The 16,249-nt window shown below is 40.6% G+C and overlaps 1 protein-coding gene across 1 annotated transcript; it reads right to left on the minus strand.

The window, feature by feature from the left end:
* Positions 1–1,581: 1,581 nt before the first annotated feature.
* Positions 1,582–10,710, minus strand: LOC121640150 (L-amino-acid oxidase-like). Its single transcript, XM_041985834.1, has 8 exons — positions 10,693–10,710; positions 10,331–10,379; positions 8,947–9,173; positions 7,446–7,555; positions 7,157–7,358; positions 4,708–4,776; positions 3,876–4,012; positions 1,582–2,386 (listed from the first exon to the last, which is right to left on the minus strand). The coding sequence occupies exons 2-8, from the start codon at positions 10,359–10,361 to the stop codon at positions 1,588–1,590; spliced, it is 1,575 nt and encodes a 524-aa protein (XP_041841768.1). The 5' UTR covers positions 10,362–10,379; positions 10,693–10,710; the 3' UTR covers positions 1,582–1,587.
* Between the last annotated feature and the right edge of the window lie 5,539 nt (positions 10,711–16,249).

Consider the following 16,249-nt stretch of genomic DNA (forward strand, 5'->3'; position numbering starts at 1 on the left):
CTAATAATGGTCAGCTTAGTTTACCTGTAAAGGCTGTAGGGAATTCTTTGGTGTGTTTATGTACAGGGTTAGCAGTCGGCTGTCTGGTGTTACTTTGGATTGAAGGGTTGTTATTCTATTTTTGTCTCCTCTGTCTTTTTTCTACTTTCCTTTTTCCTTCTCTTCTTTTTTTCTGTCCCCTCTGGTCATATCCATGCAAATTCCATAACTAAAATAAAAAAACTAAGATTAAAAAAAAAGAAATCTGATTATGAAGAGGAGCCTTATACCCATTAAACTCCCCTTGGTAAAGCAACTTTGTTTGGCACAACACAGCAGCCAGAGTATCATTCTGCTGCCACCATGCTGGACAGGATAAAAAAAAAAAAACATATGTAGGAGTGAACTGTGAACTCTGTTCATTAGTGGATGAATAGAAACCCAAAAGACACATGAAAGTATGAGGATGGTGACGTGTGACAGTACTTAAAATGTACGTCTCTATTTACATACGTACGGGAGCACAACAGCGCTCCAGACTGCAGAGAACCAAGCAGAAAATGTCCTTGTCCAAGCTTGATTTTAAATCTTCAAATAAATAGCTTAACTTGAGAGAAGTACTTCTTTCCTTAAAACTAACATGTTTTTTACACTAGCCTTTGTGAGAAACCCTTTACCCACCTCCATTCAGGTGGCAGGAACTGCTTGATGCTGCTACTGACCCTTCAGTTAGTTTAAAAGCAAACATAGCAAATGTTTTGGGATGATATAGTAAACTTTTCTCTCAGCAGTGTTTTCTTTTCTCTGGTAATCCTTGCATAAAGCCCAGCTCTGTGGAGTGTCCAGTTAAGAATGGTCCTATCAACAGATCCAACAATCTCTGCTACAGAAATTTCCAACTCTCTGATCGCCCCCTGTAAGTGTTTAAGTTTTGGTAGACAGCCCTTTCTGTGAAGGTGTTGTATTTTTACCATTTTATGATTTAATGGTGCTGTGTGATATTTTCTAAGTTTATAACACTTGATTTGAGTTTTTTCAAAGCTTTGACATTGACCAGTTTGAAGAGTTTTTTGGTATCAATGGTGTCTTGCTTTGTGGGACCATTTGATTAGTGACGTCTCAGACTCGGACTATTCTAGACAGGTTTATATATACAGAGATCATTTGCTAATTGGACTCAACATAGTTTAAACTTTTTAATTTAAGAAAGTGATGTCTGAAGGTAAGCGGTAGCTCCAGATCTTATTTATGGTTTCATAGGTGAATAAATATCTATGTACTGCTTTTTTAAATGTATCTATATTCAATCATACCTTTATAGTTCAACAATTTACACTATTTATCATTTTAATTTTAGGCTATGAAATAGAAAACAACCAAGGGAGGATGACTACTTTTGCTAGCCATTGTAAATGGAGTAAAGAATACATTACTTTTTATGGAAAAAACATTTCATAATGTACAAACATGATTTTATTGAAGACGTTTCATTTAAAAAAAAAAAAATCACCTCAAAAAATTTCTCTTTTGAAATGAAGAACATAAATTTTCATTTCTTTAATTTTAATTTTCTTTAATTTCTTTATTAAAAAACCACACAATCAGACCTCAAAGCTCATCTCGGCCTTGACTTTTATCTGAACTCATCAGAGCTGCCTTGGTAATATTCTTGGCCGCCCTGATTGCAGATTTCATAGACGTTTCGATCCAAGCATGAGGAAAAGCTGTGTGTTCCCCAGCAAAGTGTATCCTTCCTTCAGGCCTGAAGAGCTCCTTGGCATACTCTAGGTGTTGGTAGGGGGTGAATAGAGCGAAGGCGCCCAGGCTGTACGGATCCAGACTCCACTTTTTCACCAAGACACCAGTGCAGAGGGACTTGATGTGCTCTCCATGGATCAGAGCCAAATCTCTTAGAACCAGCTCCTTAAGGCTTTCATCACTGGCTCCGAGGAAGAGGAGGGAATCATCAGACCAGGTGTAGGAAGCTAAGATGACACCGATGGTCTTATTTGGGAAACTGTGGCTGGGGTAGTAGATAAAACGAGAGGGCCCGTCTGTGATGCTCTTTCCACCTCGGATTCCATCTTTTTCCCAGAATTTTTCTTTGAAGGTGAGATGGAGTCTTGTAGCACTGCCATAGTGGACTGACCTCAGGGCCTCCATCTTCTGAATGGAGAGAGGTGGATCAAAGTCCATGAAAAGGGTGGCTTTGGTTGTGGTTGTTATCAGGACAACATCAGCATGAAGGTGGGAAAGTGAGGGCTCATTATGTCTCTGATAAGAGACAATAACACCTTCATCTGATTGGCTGATACGCTTAACCCTGGAGTTCAGGGAAACAGGGAGATCAAAGACAGAAGAAAAATATGTGGGGATGAGGTCCGTCCCACCAATCACCTCATAGAACCTTAAAAAGATAAAACAGATCACACTTACATACTTTACATAGTTACAAATAAAATATGGTTGAAAATTCATGTACACACATGCACACCTGTCTGCCTGGAGTCTGTCAAATCACAGATAATACAAGCCTGAACATGGTAGTTATGGCTTCCGGCCAGACTACTGTCACCCTGAAAGAAAATTACCCACCTCCAACAAAGGAGTTAATTCTAGTATCTGCTCAGTGGCATTCATTTTTTTTTTACCTCTGTCATTTTATTCTTTCCTGCCTCAATGAAAGGGGTAGTTGAAGATGTGTGAGAACCTGCCTCTGAACCAGCCTCACTCTGGCATTTCTCATCAACGAAATGTTAATATTAGATGGATATTATTCATACAGTATGGCTTTAACATAACGTCAAAATTTCTGTCACCTGTGACATTTAACCCTCTAAGGCCTAACCCAGGAAAAAGTGGTAAGAAAAGTCATTTATTTTATATGAGGTCTTTATTTGACCCCTTAATCAAAAAAAAAATGTGGGGGTGGGGGGGTATCTACCATTTAATATCATGTGATAGTCAAAAATATGTGGTTTTCTTCATCTGGGTATCTGTTAAGGGACAGGTGACAAGTATCAGATTGTGTTCAACAGGATTTTGAGTGAAGTTTATACCATAAATTGAAACAAAATGTCTCAGAAACTGTATGTAACAAATATGTCACATCAGGCTCTAATGGGTTAAGACAAAAGACTCTGTGCTGTAAGCTCCTGCTCGAGAGTCACCGCCAGTGCATGAAAGACTTTACTTTTGGCCAAAGTAATTGCATTGTGTGTGGTCAAATTTAGGAGATATTTCTTAACTTTGTTGTGATCAAAGCTCTGCATGTATTGCAACTTGCCCTAGAATCATCTTTTTTTTATAAAATATAACCATATTTTTGAGTGCTTCTTCACCATCTTGGCTATGTTCTGAGCTAAAATACAGAGCTTGTACATGACGTCATCACACAAATACTTCAGATGCTAGTGGAACCGATAAGCTTAATCATTAGGCAGGCAGATTAACAATTCCAAAGAACTGGGAGCCAGTTCTCCACAAGAGTCGGTTTTCCATTTCCATATCTCTAATTGTATGGATCTTTAACTGTTATATTTGAAGACAAAAAATGTAGAATTTACAATGAATTTTAAATGTTTCTGAAGGGCCATCAAAAAGAATTTTTTTCTTTTTTTAACTGTCTGGATGTGCAGCATAATACAGAAATTTCCTTTATAATCCCCTTGGTTTTTGATGATATTTAAAAATGTTCTAAAAACTAATTAACCCTACCATATACTTTAAACAGAAAAAACATGTTGCAATTTCTTCTAAGCACCTACTGCAGATAGAAAAAAAATCTATTAAAAAATAAATGAAGCTTTTTCTTGCCATTGACATAGATTTTAGTATTTTAAGTCATTTCTATGTAAATAAAAGTGTGCTGATGTTAAGCAGTAGTCGGGCCTTACGTTGTGTTGTCAGTGATCTCAGTTTGGTCATAAATCATCTCAGTCAGCGCAGTGTACATAAGGTTCTGTTCATTCAGTAGTTCTCCAATCATCCTGATGGCCTCATGACTCAGTCCTCCCACCTCCTTCAGATACTCCTGTTGAATAAATAAACTCTCTTGTATTGCAGTTACTTTTCCATTAAACAATAAAATCTATACAATGAATAACAGTAGTGGAAGTTAATTAATCAGACTCATCCTCATACACTCAGTTATACTATTTTATAAAACATGACTTGCAGTTAAACAATATAAATTAATTTCTCCAAATGCAATTTTAAGCCTTCGAGTTACCCAATGAATCAAATCATGACTTGCCAAAACGTGGTGAAAAACATAGGATTTATCTAAAGTTTCAAACAAATACAACTTTTAAGTCCCTCCCCCTCCCTCTCTGCTGTGCTTTAGCGCTTACTCCAAAGGCCTTTACACTGCTGAGGCTTGTAACCATGGCAAGTGTTTAATTGTAATTAACAAAAACTGAAGAAAGTGCTTCTGACTGTTACTGCTTATTTGCACTCCGGTAGTAAATTCGTAGAAAGTGCATTAAGGCAGATTTCTTGTAATACTGTACTCAGGTCTCTTTGTGAATCACGGTCAGGGAGCAGTTTCGGCAAGCTGTACAAAACAATGTTGTTTATTCATGCTACAAAGTTCTTCCTTTAAGTTACTTGTTGAACATTTAAAACCATTTTATATCTTTATATTGCTTTAGTTAGAAATGAATTGAAAAATGAGCAGTGAATCTGGAATTAATATGTTAAAACATCTTGTGAGAGCATGCCGTTTACCTGTACAGAGTAGTGGTCATATTTTCTGAGTGCAGCCCTGCAGCCATGAGCTTCCACTTCATCTTTCACCTACGAAATTGAAAGAAAAAGTCTAGAATGTTATGCCAGACCAAAAACAGACCAAAACAAAACACGCCCCACGACAAAGTTCAGGGGGGCAACCTAGAGGCCGAGCAGACAACAGGGTCAGTTCCGGAGGGCGACCCGGAGGCTGAGTAGACAACAGGGTCACGTCAGGAGGCCGGCCTGGAGGCCGGACAGTCCGGGGCAGAATCCCCGGTGGTCGACCCGGAGGTCGAGAAGAACTGGGCAGGGCTCCTGGAGGACGACCCGGAAGATGAGCAGACTGGACCTCAGGCGGACAGCCAGAGACCTGCCCAAACATGAGCCGGATCTTTGGGAGGTGCGTTGACCAGAGCCGGAGCACAGGGAGGCGCGCTGACTGAAGCCGGATCTCTGGACACTGAGCAGACAGAATCTCTGAAGGCTGAGCAGGCTGGACCTCTGGGGGCTGGGCAGACTGGATCGCCGGGGGCTGGGCAGACTGGATTTCAGGAGGGCTCAGTATCCAGATTGTGATGAGCCCCAGAACCAGAGGCAGAAGAGGATCTCCTTGGCGGTGTTGACCATAGACTGCAGAGGAGGAGCGATCTTAGTATTGGACACCAGAAGCACGTGAGGAGCGTCCTGACCTGAGACCCCCTCTGGAACATGGACTCGAGTTGGGTGAGGAGCGTCCTGACCCGAGACCCCCTCTGAAACATGGACTCAAGCTGGGTGAGGAGCATCTCGGCCTGAGACCCCCTCTGGAACATGGACTCAAGCTGTGGACAACGCTGGTGACGTGGACTGTGGATCTAGTGATGGCACTGGGGGAGAAGACCTGGGCACAGGTGTGGGACGCTGAAGAGCTGGGCAGGACCTGGGCATTGGCGTGGGACGCCGAAGAGCTGGGCAGACCCTTGGAGCTGGTGTTGGACGTTGCAGCGCTGGGCAAGAGCTTGGAGCTGACGTCAGACGCTGAAGAACTGGAGTAGACCTGGTAGCTGGTGTGGGGTGCTGAGGCACTGGAGCTGGAGGCAACACTGGAGACGTGGGCCTGGGAGCCGGTGGTGACACCCGTGACATGGACCGTGAAGCTGATGGCGTCACCCGAGATGTGGACCGTGGAGCTGGTGTCGACATCCGAGACATTTCCTTTGAGATTTCAGGTGCTTTTGGATTAAGTTTTTCACCGTAGTGTCTGGATCCTCCTTCATCTGCTCTGGAATCCCTACAAATACCAAATTCTCTCTTATTCTCCGGACCTGCAGATCATTCACCAGTTCCTTTATCTTCTTATTTTCTTTCGAAACATGGGTCGACTCTCTGAGACCGACATTCTCTGCTGCCAGGGTATCCACCTTTAGAGGGGGTTAATGTTTGGTTTGGCTTCCCCATGACGGTTCTGTTGTAGAACCGATCTATGAAATCTGTCAGGCTGGCCAAGTTCTCCCCGCTGTGCTTCAGCGTGTACCTTAAAATACACTATTTTCCTACTTACGTGTATTTTGTGATCAAACTGGCAAACATGCAATTGTATGAATGTATGTTTGAGGTCACCTGATTTGAATCTGCCATCTCACCGGATCTATATCACTATCCTGCATCACTTAGCTCCAGCTAAGCTTGTCTAATAACCAAGCTTAGAAGTTAAATGTCCACTCTACTCTGCCCTCTAGTGGAGGCATAATAACCATACTAATGTAACGTACACTTGGGAACATGTGGGAAGTAATGTTTGAAAAATGTTTAACATGGACAAACCTCTTTAAGCATGTAAAGTTAGCCTGAATAAATCCTTAACCTCCATGGGTAATAGGTCATGGAGAGGTGAGGAGAAAGTTTTTGTTTTTCTTTGAGTATTAGAAAAAGTGGTAGATGGTTATTCTCTGTGTTTGACCCTGGCTTGTTTTAAATATTACCACTAACCATACAGGCAAGGACAAAGTTTTTTGGAAGTTCTTGACACTTAAGTAAAGCCCTTTTAGATGTGAGATACACAACGTTAGTGGTCTGATCAAATTGTTAAACCTTGGATTATTTAAAAGCATTGCATGTTTGAAAGAGGTGTTTAGCTCCTTGGGGGCTGTCACTGATGTAAAAATAAGTCATTACATTATAAGAATGTCCCTGAAATTTATAGAAAGCCATTGGTCCAGAAGATGAAAATGGCCCAAGAATGTTTACACAAACACTTTCATCTGTAGGTGTTGTGTTTGTTAAGAGCCTCTTTTTTGTTGTCTAAGTGCCTTAAAAATTCCATTTGTAATGAGTTTAGCATTTTGTGTGGTATTTTCTCCATTGCATAGTTTGACATGTCATTTTTCTGTAAGTCCTCCAGTGCAAACATACAATACGGCCATTTTTCCAGACTTGTAAATAAGACCCTGAAAAGAGTATACTGTACCGATTTTAACGCATCGCTTAGCAGCTTACTGGCTGATCTTCCTTTTTCATTTGGTGGCAAGTCGAAGTTCAGGATGTTTGGGTTCTTTTTCACTTCAGAGGTTCGGTGTGTCTTCCCATTTACTCGGACAAAGGTATTGTTGTCATCCATGATAAAGGGACTCAGCTGGATCCCCAGAGTTTTGATATACCAGCGGAGGATACTGTTGAAAGGTTCAGATTGTGAGTGCACAGTAGAAGCTCTGAAAAATTAAACAGCACTAAATTTTATTTTTTTTTTCTCCACTTACTGATGAGTACTTGGGATCCTCATGGCACCTACTTCAATGTACCACCCATCTTTATCCCTGTAGGTCTCCACCCGGCCTCCAACTCGTTCACTTGCCTCCAGTATGGTCACCTTAAAGAAAAAAAAAAACAAAAAAAAAACAGACCATATTAACCCTTTAATGCCATACACATCATATTTGATTGTCTAAGACATTTTGCATCACTTTATGGTAAAACTTAGCACCAAACTCTGCAGCACACAATCTGATACTTGTCTTCTGCCCCCTGCTGGAAACAACAATACAACATTGCACTACAATAATTTGGACATATCACAGTAATCAACTGTAAACATGCTAAAATTATTTTGTTATTTTTTTTTTCTTTTTTAATTTACATTTTGTTCTTGTTTTGGGTTTTCAAATGTTTACTAGCCAGAATAAATTTGCAGAGGACGCCGATTATCATCCTGATTCCAATCAAAACATATTGACTGTCATGTTTCACGGTCTTATTGTGTTTTAGTTCTGTCATGATTTTGGTTATATTTCTGGTTTTTGTCATGTTTAGTTTCTGTTTAGATCATGATTTGGTTTTTGTTTTGTTATCCTTAGTTCAGTTTTCCCTCATGCTGTGTTTTCTGTCCCTGGCTCATTAACTCACCTGGTTTGATTTTGATTCACTTCACCTGTTCTCAATTTGTTCCTCTGTGAACATTTTTTTTTTTTTTTTTTTTTAAATCTGACCTCACTGCATTTTCATGAAGCAGATCTTCAAACTTTGATGACCAGTAGCAAGACTGGAAGAGTCCAAATGAACCCAGGTCAAAACAGAAAAACCTTGTAAAACTTACTAAAATAATTCAAATTAAAGGACATGGCATTGCTGCCCCTTTTGAAAATTTTTTGCAAAAACCGAACAAATGGATGACAGGCAAACTCTTAGATCATACTTCACTTGTAAACCAGCCCTATATTTATTTTTTATTTACAGCCAAGTGGATTTTCTGTCATTTTACTAAATAATTCCAACAAATGTTCTTTTGCCTCACCTGAGAGGAGATTTGCCTTCACTTGTTGAAGTGGATGGATTTAGAAACAAATCTATTGGGTCGCTATGATCCACAATTAGTGATAAGCTATGTATTTATGTAAATTGTCTCAATCATATCACATTTTAATTGGTCCAAAGCTGATATAAAAGGGAGGCTTGTTTAATTTCCACACTGATTGTATTGTGTAGCTATTATTTTTTTTAATTTATTGCAAAGTCCCAAGCTATGGCTCATGAAGTCTCAAGGGCCCAAGGGCCACACTTTAAGGACAGGGGTGTTACAGTGGTGTTAAAAAGGACTATTTTCAGATTATGTTTTCTTGGGTCGGGCTTTAAAGGGTTAAAGAGGTTTAACAAAAACCTGGTTGGTTATCTAGAAATGCCGTGTTCAAGAAATGTGTTCAAATTCAGCTATGACATGAAAAAAGATTAATAAGTATGAAACACAGATCACTGGATTGCATGTACCGTGTGTCCTGCATCTTTAAGTAGTTTAGCTGCTGTCAGTCCAGCCATCCCAGCTCCAACAATAATAACATTATGAGGTGTCTTTATGGGTGGAAGGCCTGTCTTCGCTGTCTGCAGCAGCTCTTCATAGTCGGTGTCATTCAAACAATCAGCCAGCTTTTCCTTCAGGGTTATTTCAGCAGAGAGGCTGTGGTGCAGACTGAGCAGCAGTAGACAGCCAAAAGTAACTGGAGACAGAAAACAGGAAACAAAAACACACTTCAATATTTTAACAATTATAAAGGCTTGAGATAAAATCAAGACACTCATATGTACTGTTTTATGGGCTCGACACATGGGAAGCGACTGATGACAGCGACAGGCAAACTCATCGCCACCCAGGTGAAACCGAACACACTGGACGTGACAATCGCTTTTCTCCAACACATGTGATTGGTTATGATATTGGAGGGAATTTTGACATTTTCAAAGCAGTCTGTGAAAGACAAGGCATGAAAGATGTAAAGTCAAAAGATGTTGCAGCAGAGATCTTGCTGTTGGCTTTACTGTAATAAAGAAAACGACAATCCTGGGTTCATCCAAGTTTACAAACAAGGAAAACAGCATGATGAATATCAGAACTCAAGGTTGATACAGATAAATCCAGGACTTAATTTTGAAGAAATTCATCCTGGCACCACGCAGCTGCCTTTTTGTTTCTTTGTGTTCATATCTCTATAATCTTTGTGTGAAATAGTGCTAAGTACGGGAAAGTCAGACACAGCTAAAATGATCTGTTCCTCCATGTTAAAGTGTTTGCAGATTGCACTGTTTAGCCTGCTCTCATTGGTCAGTCACTGAAGCTTCTCACTGATTGGTTGTAGTGCCATGTGACAGCAGCAAAAATGTAATTTTTTTCTGTTTTCTTGTGTCATGCCACAAGCCCGTCACGTCTACGTGAACGAGTGCAACATTTCACATGCACGAATATTGCCTGTCACTTGACTGGAATTGGGCAGCGATTTTCACCTCATTGCGCAAGTTCCATAGAAAATTATGGAGAAGGAGCGGCATCACCTCCTGTGTTTTGAGCCCATCAGTCTGCAGACAACATGTAGACAAAATGGCTGATGGCTGAAATTAACATTAGAGGCACGATCTTGTAGGTTATGATACATAAACCAAAGTTTGGTTTAAAGAAAAGACAAGAATTATCTTATCTTATCTTATCTTATCTTATCTTATCTTATCTTATCTTATCATATCATATCATATCATATCTTATCTTATCTTGTCTTATCTCAAAACTCATCTTTTAATTACTACATTCTAAAAATGTAGTATAAAACAAACAAACAAAAAACAAACAAACAAATAAAAAAAACAAAAAGGACAAAATACTCACATGAAATCCATTTCACTGCAGGGAGATCCATCTGGTTGAGTTTTTCCTACTGAACAAAGATAAAAGAAAAAAAAAAAGAGTCCATGTTTATAGCTGATTTAGTATCATCTTGTTTCATCAAGTAGAAAGCAGTTAATCTGTTTTAGATCCAGTGAGCCTGCATCATTTTCATACTTAAAAAAATGTGTGTGCCTTTTGTTTTTGTCTTTTTTTACCTATTACATATATCACCCAGAATGAATTTGTTTTACATTTGTTTATTATTCAACTTTATATTAAGTTACCCAGCAGTTAAATAATTTAATGATGGTATCTGTGGACAGATATATTGCATTAAATCTGAATTAAGGAGCAGTTCTTACCTTCAAAAGATCTTGAAAGCAGGAAGCCAGAATCGAACTGTCTCTTCATGAATTTACAGGCTTTTATACAAGGAGGCCAGAGGAGGCGAGACACACCGTTGAAGAGGTTATTGCATAAGTATTACTGGGAAAGGTGTGTTGTGTGGGAACACATATTTTACACTAGAATTTGTCTGTTCTGTCATCGGTTAAGGTCAGCACATCACGTTTCTTCATAAACCTGGAAAACATTTGACACTTTTGGTCTCGTTTTTGATGGATTTTTTATTCCTACATTTTATATTTGTAATATTTAAACTTGGTATAGGACTTTTAAGTAATGTAAAACATATTGTAAAATAAATTAAATAACATTTTTTTTTTTTTTTTTTTTGCCCAATCCTTCCTGTCATCCCCAGTTTCAATGTTTCAGCTCCATCCACAGATGCTCAGTAGGATTTAGATCAGGACTGATAGAAGACCTCTTCTTAGCCATGCTTGGCTGTTTTCTGTGTGTTTTCGGTGACTATCCCGTTGGAGGACCCTGACATGTGACAGAGAACATACTTTATGACACATGGTGGGATATTTGCGCCACAATGCTTTGCTGGTCTTTCAGAAGTCCATATTTGTTCAATCAGTGAAGGATGGTGCGATCTAACACTGATGTACTTTGACCTTGAGTTCACCTCACCTGGGAAGGTGTTCTGGACTCTGGTTACCCTTTGTATCCACATCCAGGGAAGTTGGCTGTGGTCCAGTGGACCTTAAACTTAAATAACATTGCATATATATATGGGAATTATCTTTTTCAGTGAAGTGTGTAGGTATCTTGTCACAGCTGTGAACATAATCCACCAAAGACCACTTTATCCTCTTTATTTATGAAGTTTCTAACAGTTTGCAAGACTTACATTTAGATGGTGGCCGCAGGATGACCCATTTTAGATGTAACATATTTAACCACTCATTTTTCACATCTGACATTCTGTTTCACACTCCTTACTAGCAAACTGGTGAGATTATTAGTATGCATATCAGTACTTGTTATCAGGAAATACTGAAATGAAAGGACTTGTACTTGTAAAAAATGTGGTATCGGTTTATGAAAAATATAACCCATTCATTGTTGTCTACACAAAATTTAAATCGACAACATGAACTTGTTAGAAATTGTGAGTTTTTGTGATCTCTATTTCTGATAACTGTTATGAATCATTTGTGTAACTCTTGTTTCCCTTTTCTTTTAATATAGATATATATGCAAATATTTATATATATCTATATGTTGCTCCAAGCATCAACACGGTCTCATCTCCTGGTTTTTTTGGTTTAAACTCTTTTGATATCATTTAAATTTCTGTATAAAGAAAAAAAAAGCTTGGATCCAAACCTGTTATAAACATTCAAAAAGTATAAGAAAAAATCTGATTAACAAAGTCAGTGAGATTTAAAAGTGTCCATGCCAATGAATTTCCTCATCACAATCATAATATTGCCCAAGGATCTCTGTGATGACATGATTTAATATATATATATTAAAAGATTTATAGGGCCATATACATTTTTATAACAGCAAAGTGTAACCAGCTCTTGTACAAATTGCAAGGACTGTGAAGACAGACTGGTTTTTTTGGTGTGTATATAAAATGGCGCCCCCCGTGGCGGACGTGTTTGCTCGTGTCGCTCGCGAATGCCGGCTTTTTCTTCTTTTTTTGTGTGGTTTTTATTGCACTGCGCAGAACCGATGCACTGCTAACTTACAGGCATTACTGGACATTGCTAGATCGCACAAGTTTGAGTTTAGTGGATTTTTACCACCAGATCTGCAACTCATTGTGCACCCGCGCGACTACCACCACCACCAGCAACGCCAGGAAGGCCCCAGCACATCGTACTCAAGCGAGCCAGCTGACCCGAGGAGAGTGCTTCGGAGACAGCATTGCAAGAGAGGAAAAAGGGGAGGGCTTCATGCAAGGCTGAAGGCCCGTGCCAGCCGACCACCGATACCCAGCCGCCTGCTGGCTAATGTGCGATCTCTGGAAAACAAGCTGGACGAGCTAAGAGCCAGGATTACAACACAGTGGGAAATAAGAGAATGCTGCTCTCTAATTTTCACTGAAACCTGGCTTTCAGACAACGTCCCAGAGTCCGCCATTTAGCTACAGACTCACTTCATCCACAGAGGAGACCGGACAGCAGCCTCCGGTAAGGCGAAAGGGGGTGGTGTGTGTGTGTTTATCAACAACGCCTGGTGTGAAGATGTATGGACTGTTCATAGACACTGTTTGCCTGATGTGGAGTTCTTATTGCTAAAGTGCCGTCCCTACTACCTACCAAGGGTTTACATCTGTGTTTCTGGCCGCTGTTTACATTCCTCCGCGAGCCAACTCTACAGCAGCACTTGGGAAACTCCATGACATCATCAGCGCACTGGAGACTGCTTACCCTGACGCTGTTTTTATTGCTGCAGGCGATTTTAATCAGTGCAACCTACGGACTGTACTTCCCAAATACCACCAACATGTAAACATTCCCACCCATGATAAGAACACTCTGGATCATGTATACACCAACATAAAGGATGCATACAGGGCCGCACCCCGCACCCACGTCGGACACTCTGACCACATCTCTTTGTTCCTGTACCCGGCCTACAGACAAAGACTCAAACAATCTAATCCAGTCACCAAACAGGTGAAGCTCTGGTCACCTGAGACTGAGGGAACACTGCAGGACTGTTTTGCTACTACAGACTGGGATGTGTTTAAAGCTGCAGCTACTCTGGAGGACTCTTCTGTCAGTGTACAGGATTATGCTGACTATGTGACTGGGTACATCAGCACTTGTGTGGATAACATCGTGCCCACGATACAAGTCAGGAAGTTTCCCAACCAGAAGCCCTGGATAAACAGTCAGGTACGTCACATGCTGCGTGCTCGCTCCACTGCCTTTACATCTGGTGATGATGCAGAGTACAAAGCGACGAGGTACGGACTGAGAAAGGCCATCACAGCAGCCAAGAGGCAGTACAGAGAGAAGCTGGACGGCTTCTACTCCACTGCCGAGTCCGGGCGCATGTGGCAGGGTTTGCAACACATCACTGACTACAGGAGCAGTTCCAGTACAATCAGCGCCACAGACAGCCTGCCTGATGACCTCAACACGTTCTACACCTGCTTTGAGACCTCCTCCCCCACTCAGAGAGGATGGACACAGACACCTGGACCTCCACACCCCCCTCCCCCTCTCCAGTTGTCTCGCCAGCCCAGGTAAACAAAGCCCTGACGAGGATCAACCCAAGCAAAGCGGCGGGGCCAGACAACATCCCTGGCCGAGCCATCAGAGCATGTGCCAACGAGCTGACAGACATTCTCCCCTCCATATTCAACCTCTCTCTTACCCAGAAAACTGTTCCCTCCTGCTTCAAGACCACCACCATTGTCCCTCTTCCCAAGAAGTGCCCCTCCCCCCACCTGCCTGAATGACTACAGGCCAGTAGCACTCACTCCAATCATTATGAAGTGCTTCGAGAGAGTGATGCTGACCCACATTCAGAGCTGCCTACCAGTCACACTGGAGCCCCTGCAGTACGCCTACCGGCCCAACAGGTTCACCTCAGATGCCATCGCCGCTGCACTGCACATCTCCCTCTCACACCTGCAGAATAAAGACTCCTACATCAGGATGCTCTTTATTGACTACAGCTCTGCATTCAATACTGTCATCCCTCACAAGCTCACCCACAAACTGTTCTCCCTTGGACTACACCCCATCCTCGGCATGTCACCGAAGATCCTCAGCAACTTCTACAGCTGCCTCGTTGCGTCAATCCTGACCAGCTGCATCCCTGTGTGGTACGGCAGCTCTACTGTCACGGACCGCAGATGCCTGCAGAGAGTGGTGAAGACTGCATATAAGATCACCAGGACTCCCCTTCCCTCTCTGCAGAGCATCTACCAGCGCAGAGTCCTCAGGAGAGCTGCCTCCATCATCAAAGACCCCACCCACCCTCAACATGGACTGTTCACTCTCCTCCCCTCAGGCCGGAGGTACAGGAGTATGAAATGCAGAACTAGCAGACTCAGAAACTCTTTCTTTCCCTCAGCCTTCAGACTCCTTAACAGTTAACAGCAGACTGGAGTCTGTAACAATGGACTCTAACATTGGACTGTACATTTGCATACTATCTACATAACAGTTAAGAGCAGACTGGAGTCTGTAACAATGGACTGTACATTTACACATACTGACTGTTTACATTATCAATGCACCTTATTATTATTATTCAGTATTTGCACATGTATCATACCGTCTACATCATGACAGTTCTTTTTTGCACAATTAATCATTCAATGCTGAATGTTGCACAGTTTATGTAGCACGCTGCACATTATGCTCATAGATTACTTTACTTTACTTATATTTTACCTATAGTTTATATTTTATGTTTACTCTTTTGCATGCTCATCTTAAATTAGTCTTTTCTATATACTCTGAATATTTATGGCATTCAGTGTGGATGGCAAAGTAAGAATTCCACTGTGCAGGGAAACCTGTTTCCTTACTGTGCATGTGACAATAAACGCTTTGAATCTTTAATCTTTGAATCTTTGAATGTGACAGTTATTGTGTGCGGTATAATAACCGTTTGATGTGGGCAGTTTGCATGAACCACCTCCAGCTTCTGGAGAATGGTTACACCAGTCCTAATGTGCTGCTACAACCATTCAGGCCAGTTCAATCTGGTTCTGGGTGTAACACTCCCACATGGTGTTGGTAAATGCTTCCTTAAGAAATCCTGTAGAAATTCTGTATAAAGGAGCATTTAAACAGTTCAAAGAAACAGTCCATAGTTCTTTTTTTTCCACTAAGTTTTCTTAAATATTAGATTTTTGTTGTTTGTGTAATCTTACTACCAAACCCACCAATATACACAACGCTGCTCACATACCTTATTTAATATGAATTTCAGTGATATGGGTTCACCTTCTTTTTAAGTTAATTAAAGGATCAAGAAGACATGATGAAGAGGAGTTGGGAAAGTAAAGAGGATCAGACTAAAATATACAAATCAGATCTTTGGACACACAGGACAGGGAATTTGCTTCTATAGTGCATTTATATAATTCAACATAAGTAACAAGCATAATACAACTTAGTCATGCAGGTGCTTTTAAATCTTTTGAGAAGGTTTTACACCTGTTACTGAAAATAAAAAGATCTGAATAAGAGTTCAGGCTGCACAAATTTTCTTTACTTAAATTTCATGTTTAGAAAAGCAGCTGATGCAAAGTTTTATCCAAAATAATTCATTTCAAACATTGTTTACAATCACCAGTTTTTAACTTATGTTAAAAGGAGCAATAATCAAAGTTTCTGTTTTATTACTTTTTAACTGAAGGAAATAGGCACTCAGCCATTTTAATTTCATCACTCAATTATTTAGGCTGGATATTTTTTTAAACTGTATGAGACACTAAGCGAAAAGTATAGTTGGACATCGTCAGCATAGAGATGGTTGGAAATGTTGGAATGTCTTAGAATATGGTCTTCTAACATATGATACAGGTGATGT

This window comes from Melanotaenia boesemani, chromosome 5 (genome assembly GCF_017639745.1).
Source record: "Melanotaenia boesemani isolate fMelBoe1 chromosome 5, fMelBoe1.pri, whole genome shotgun sequence".
In the NCBI taxonomy this organism is placed as follows: Eukaryota; Metazoa; Chordata; class Actinopteri; order Atheriniformes; family Melanotaeniidae; genus Melanotaenia; species Melanotaenia boesemani.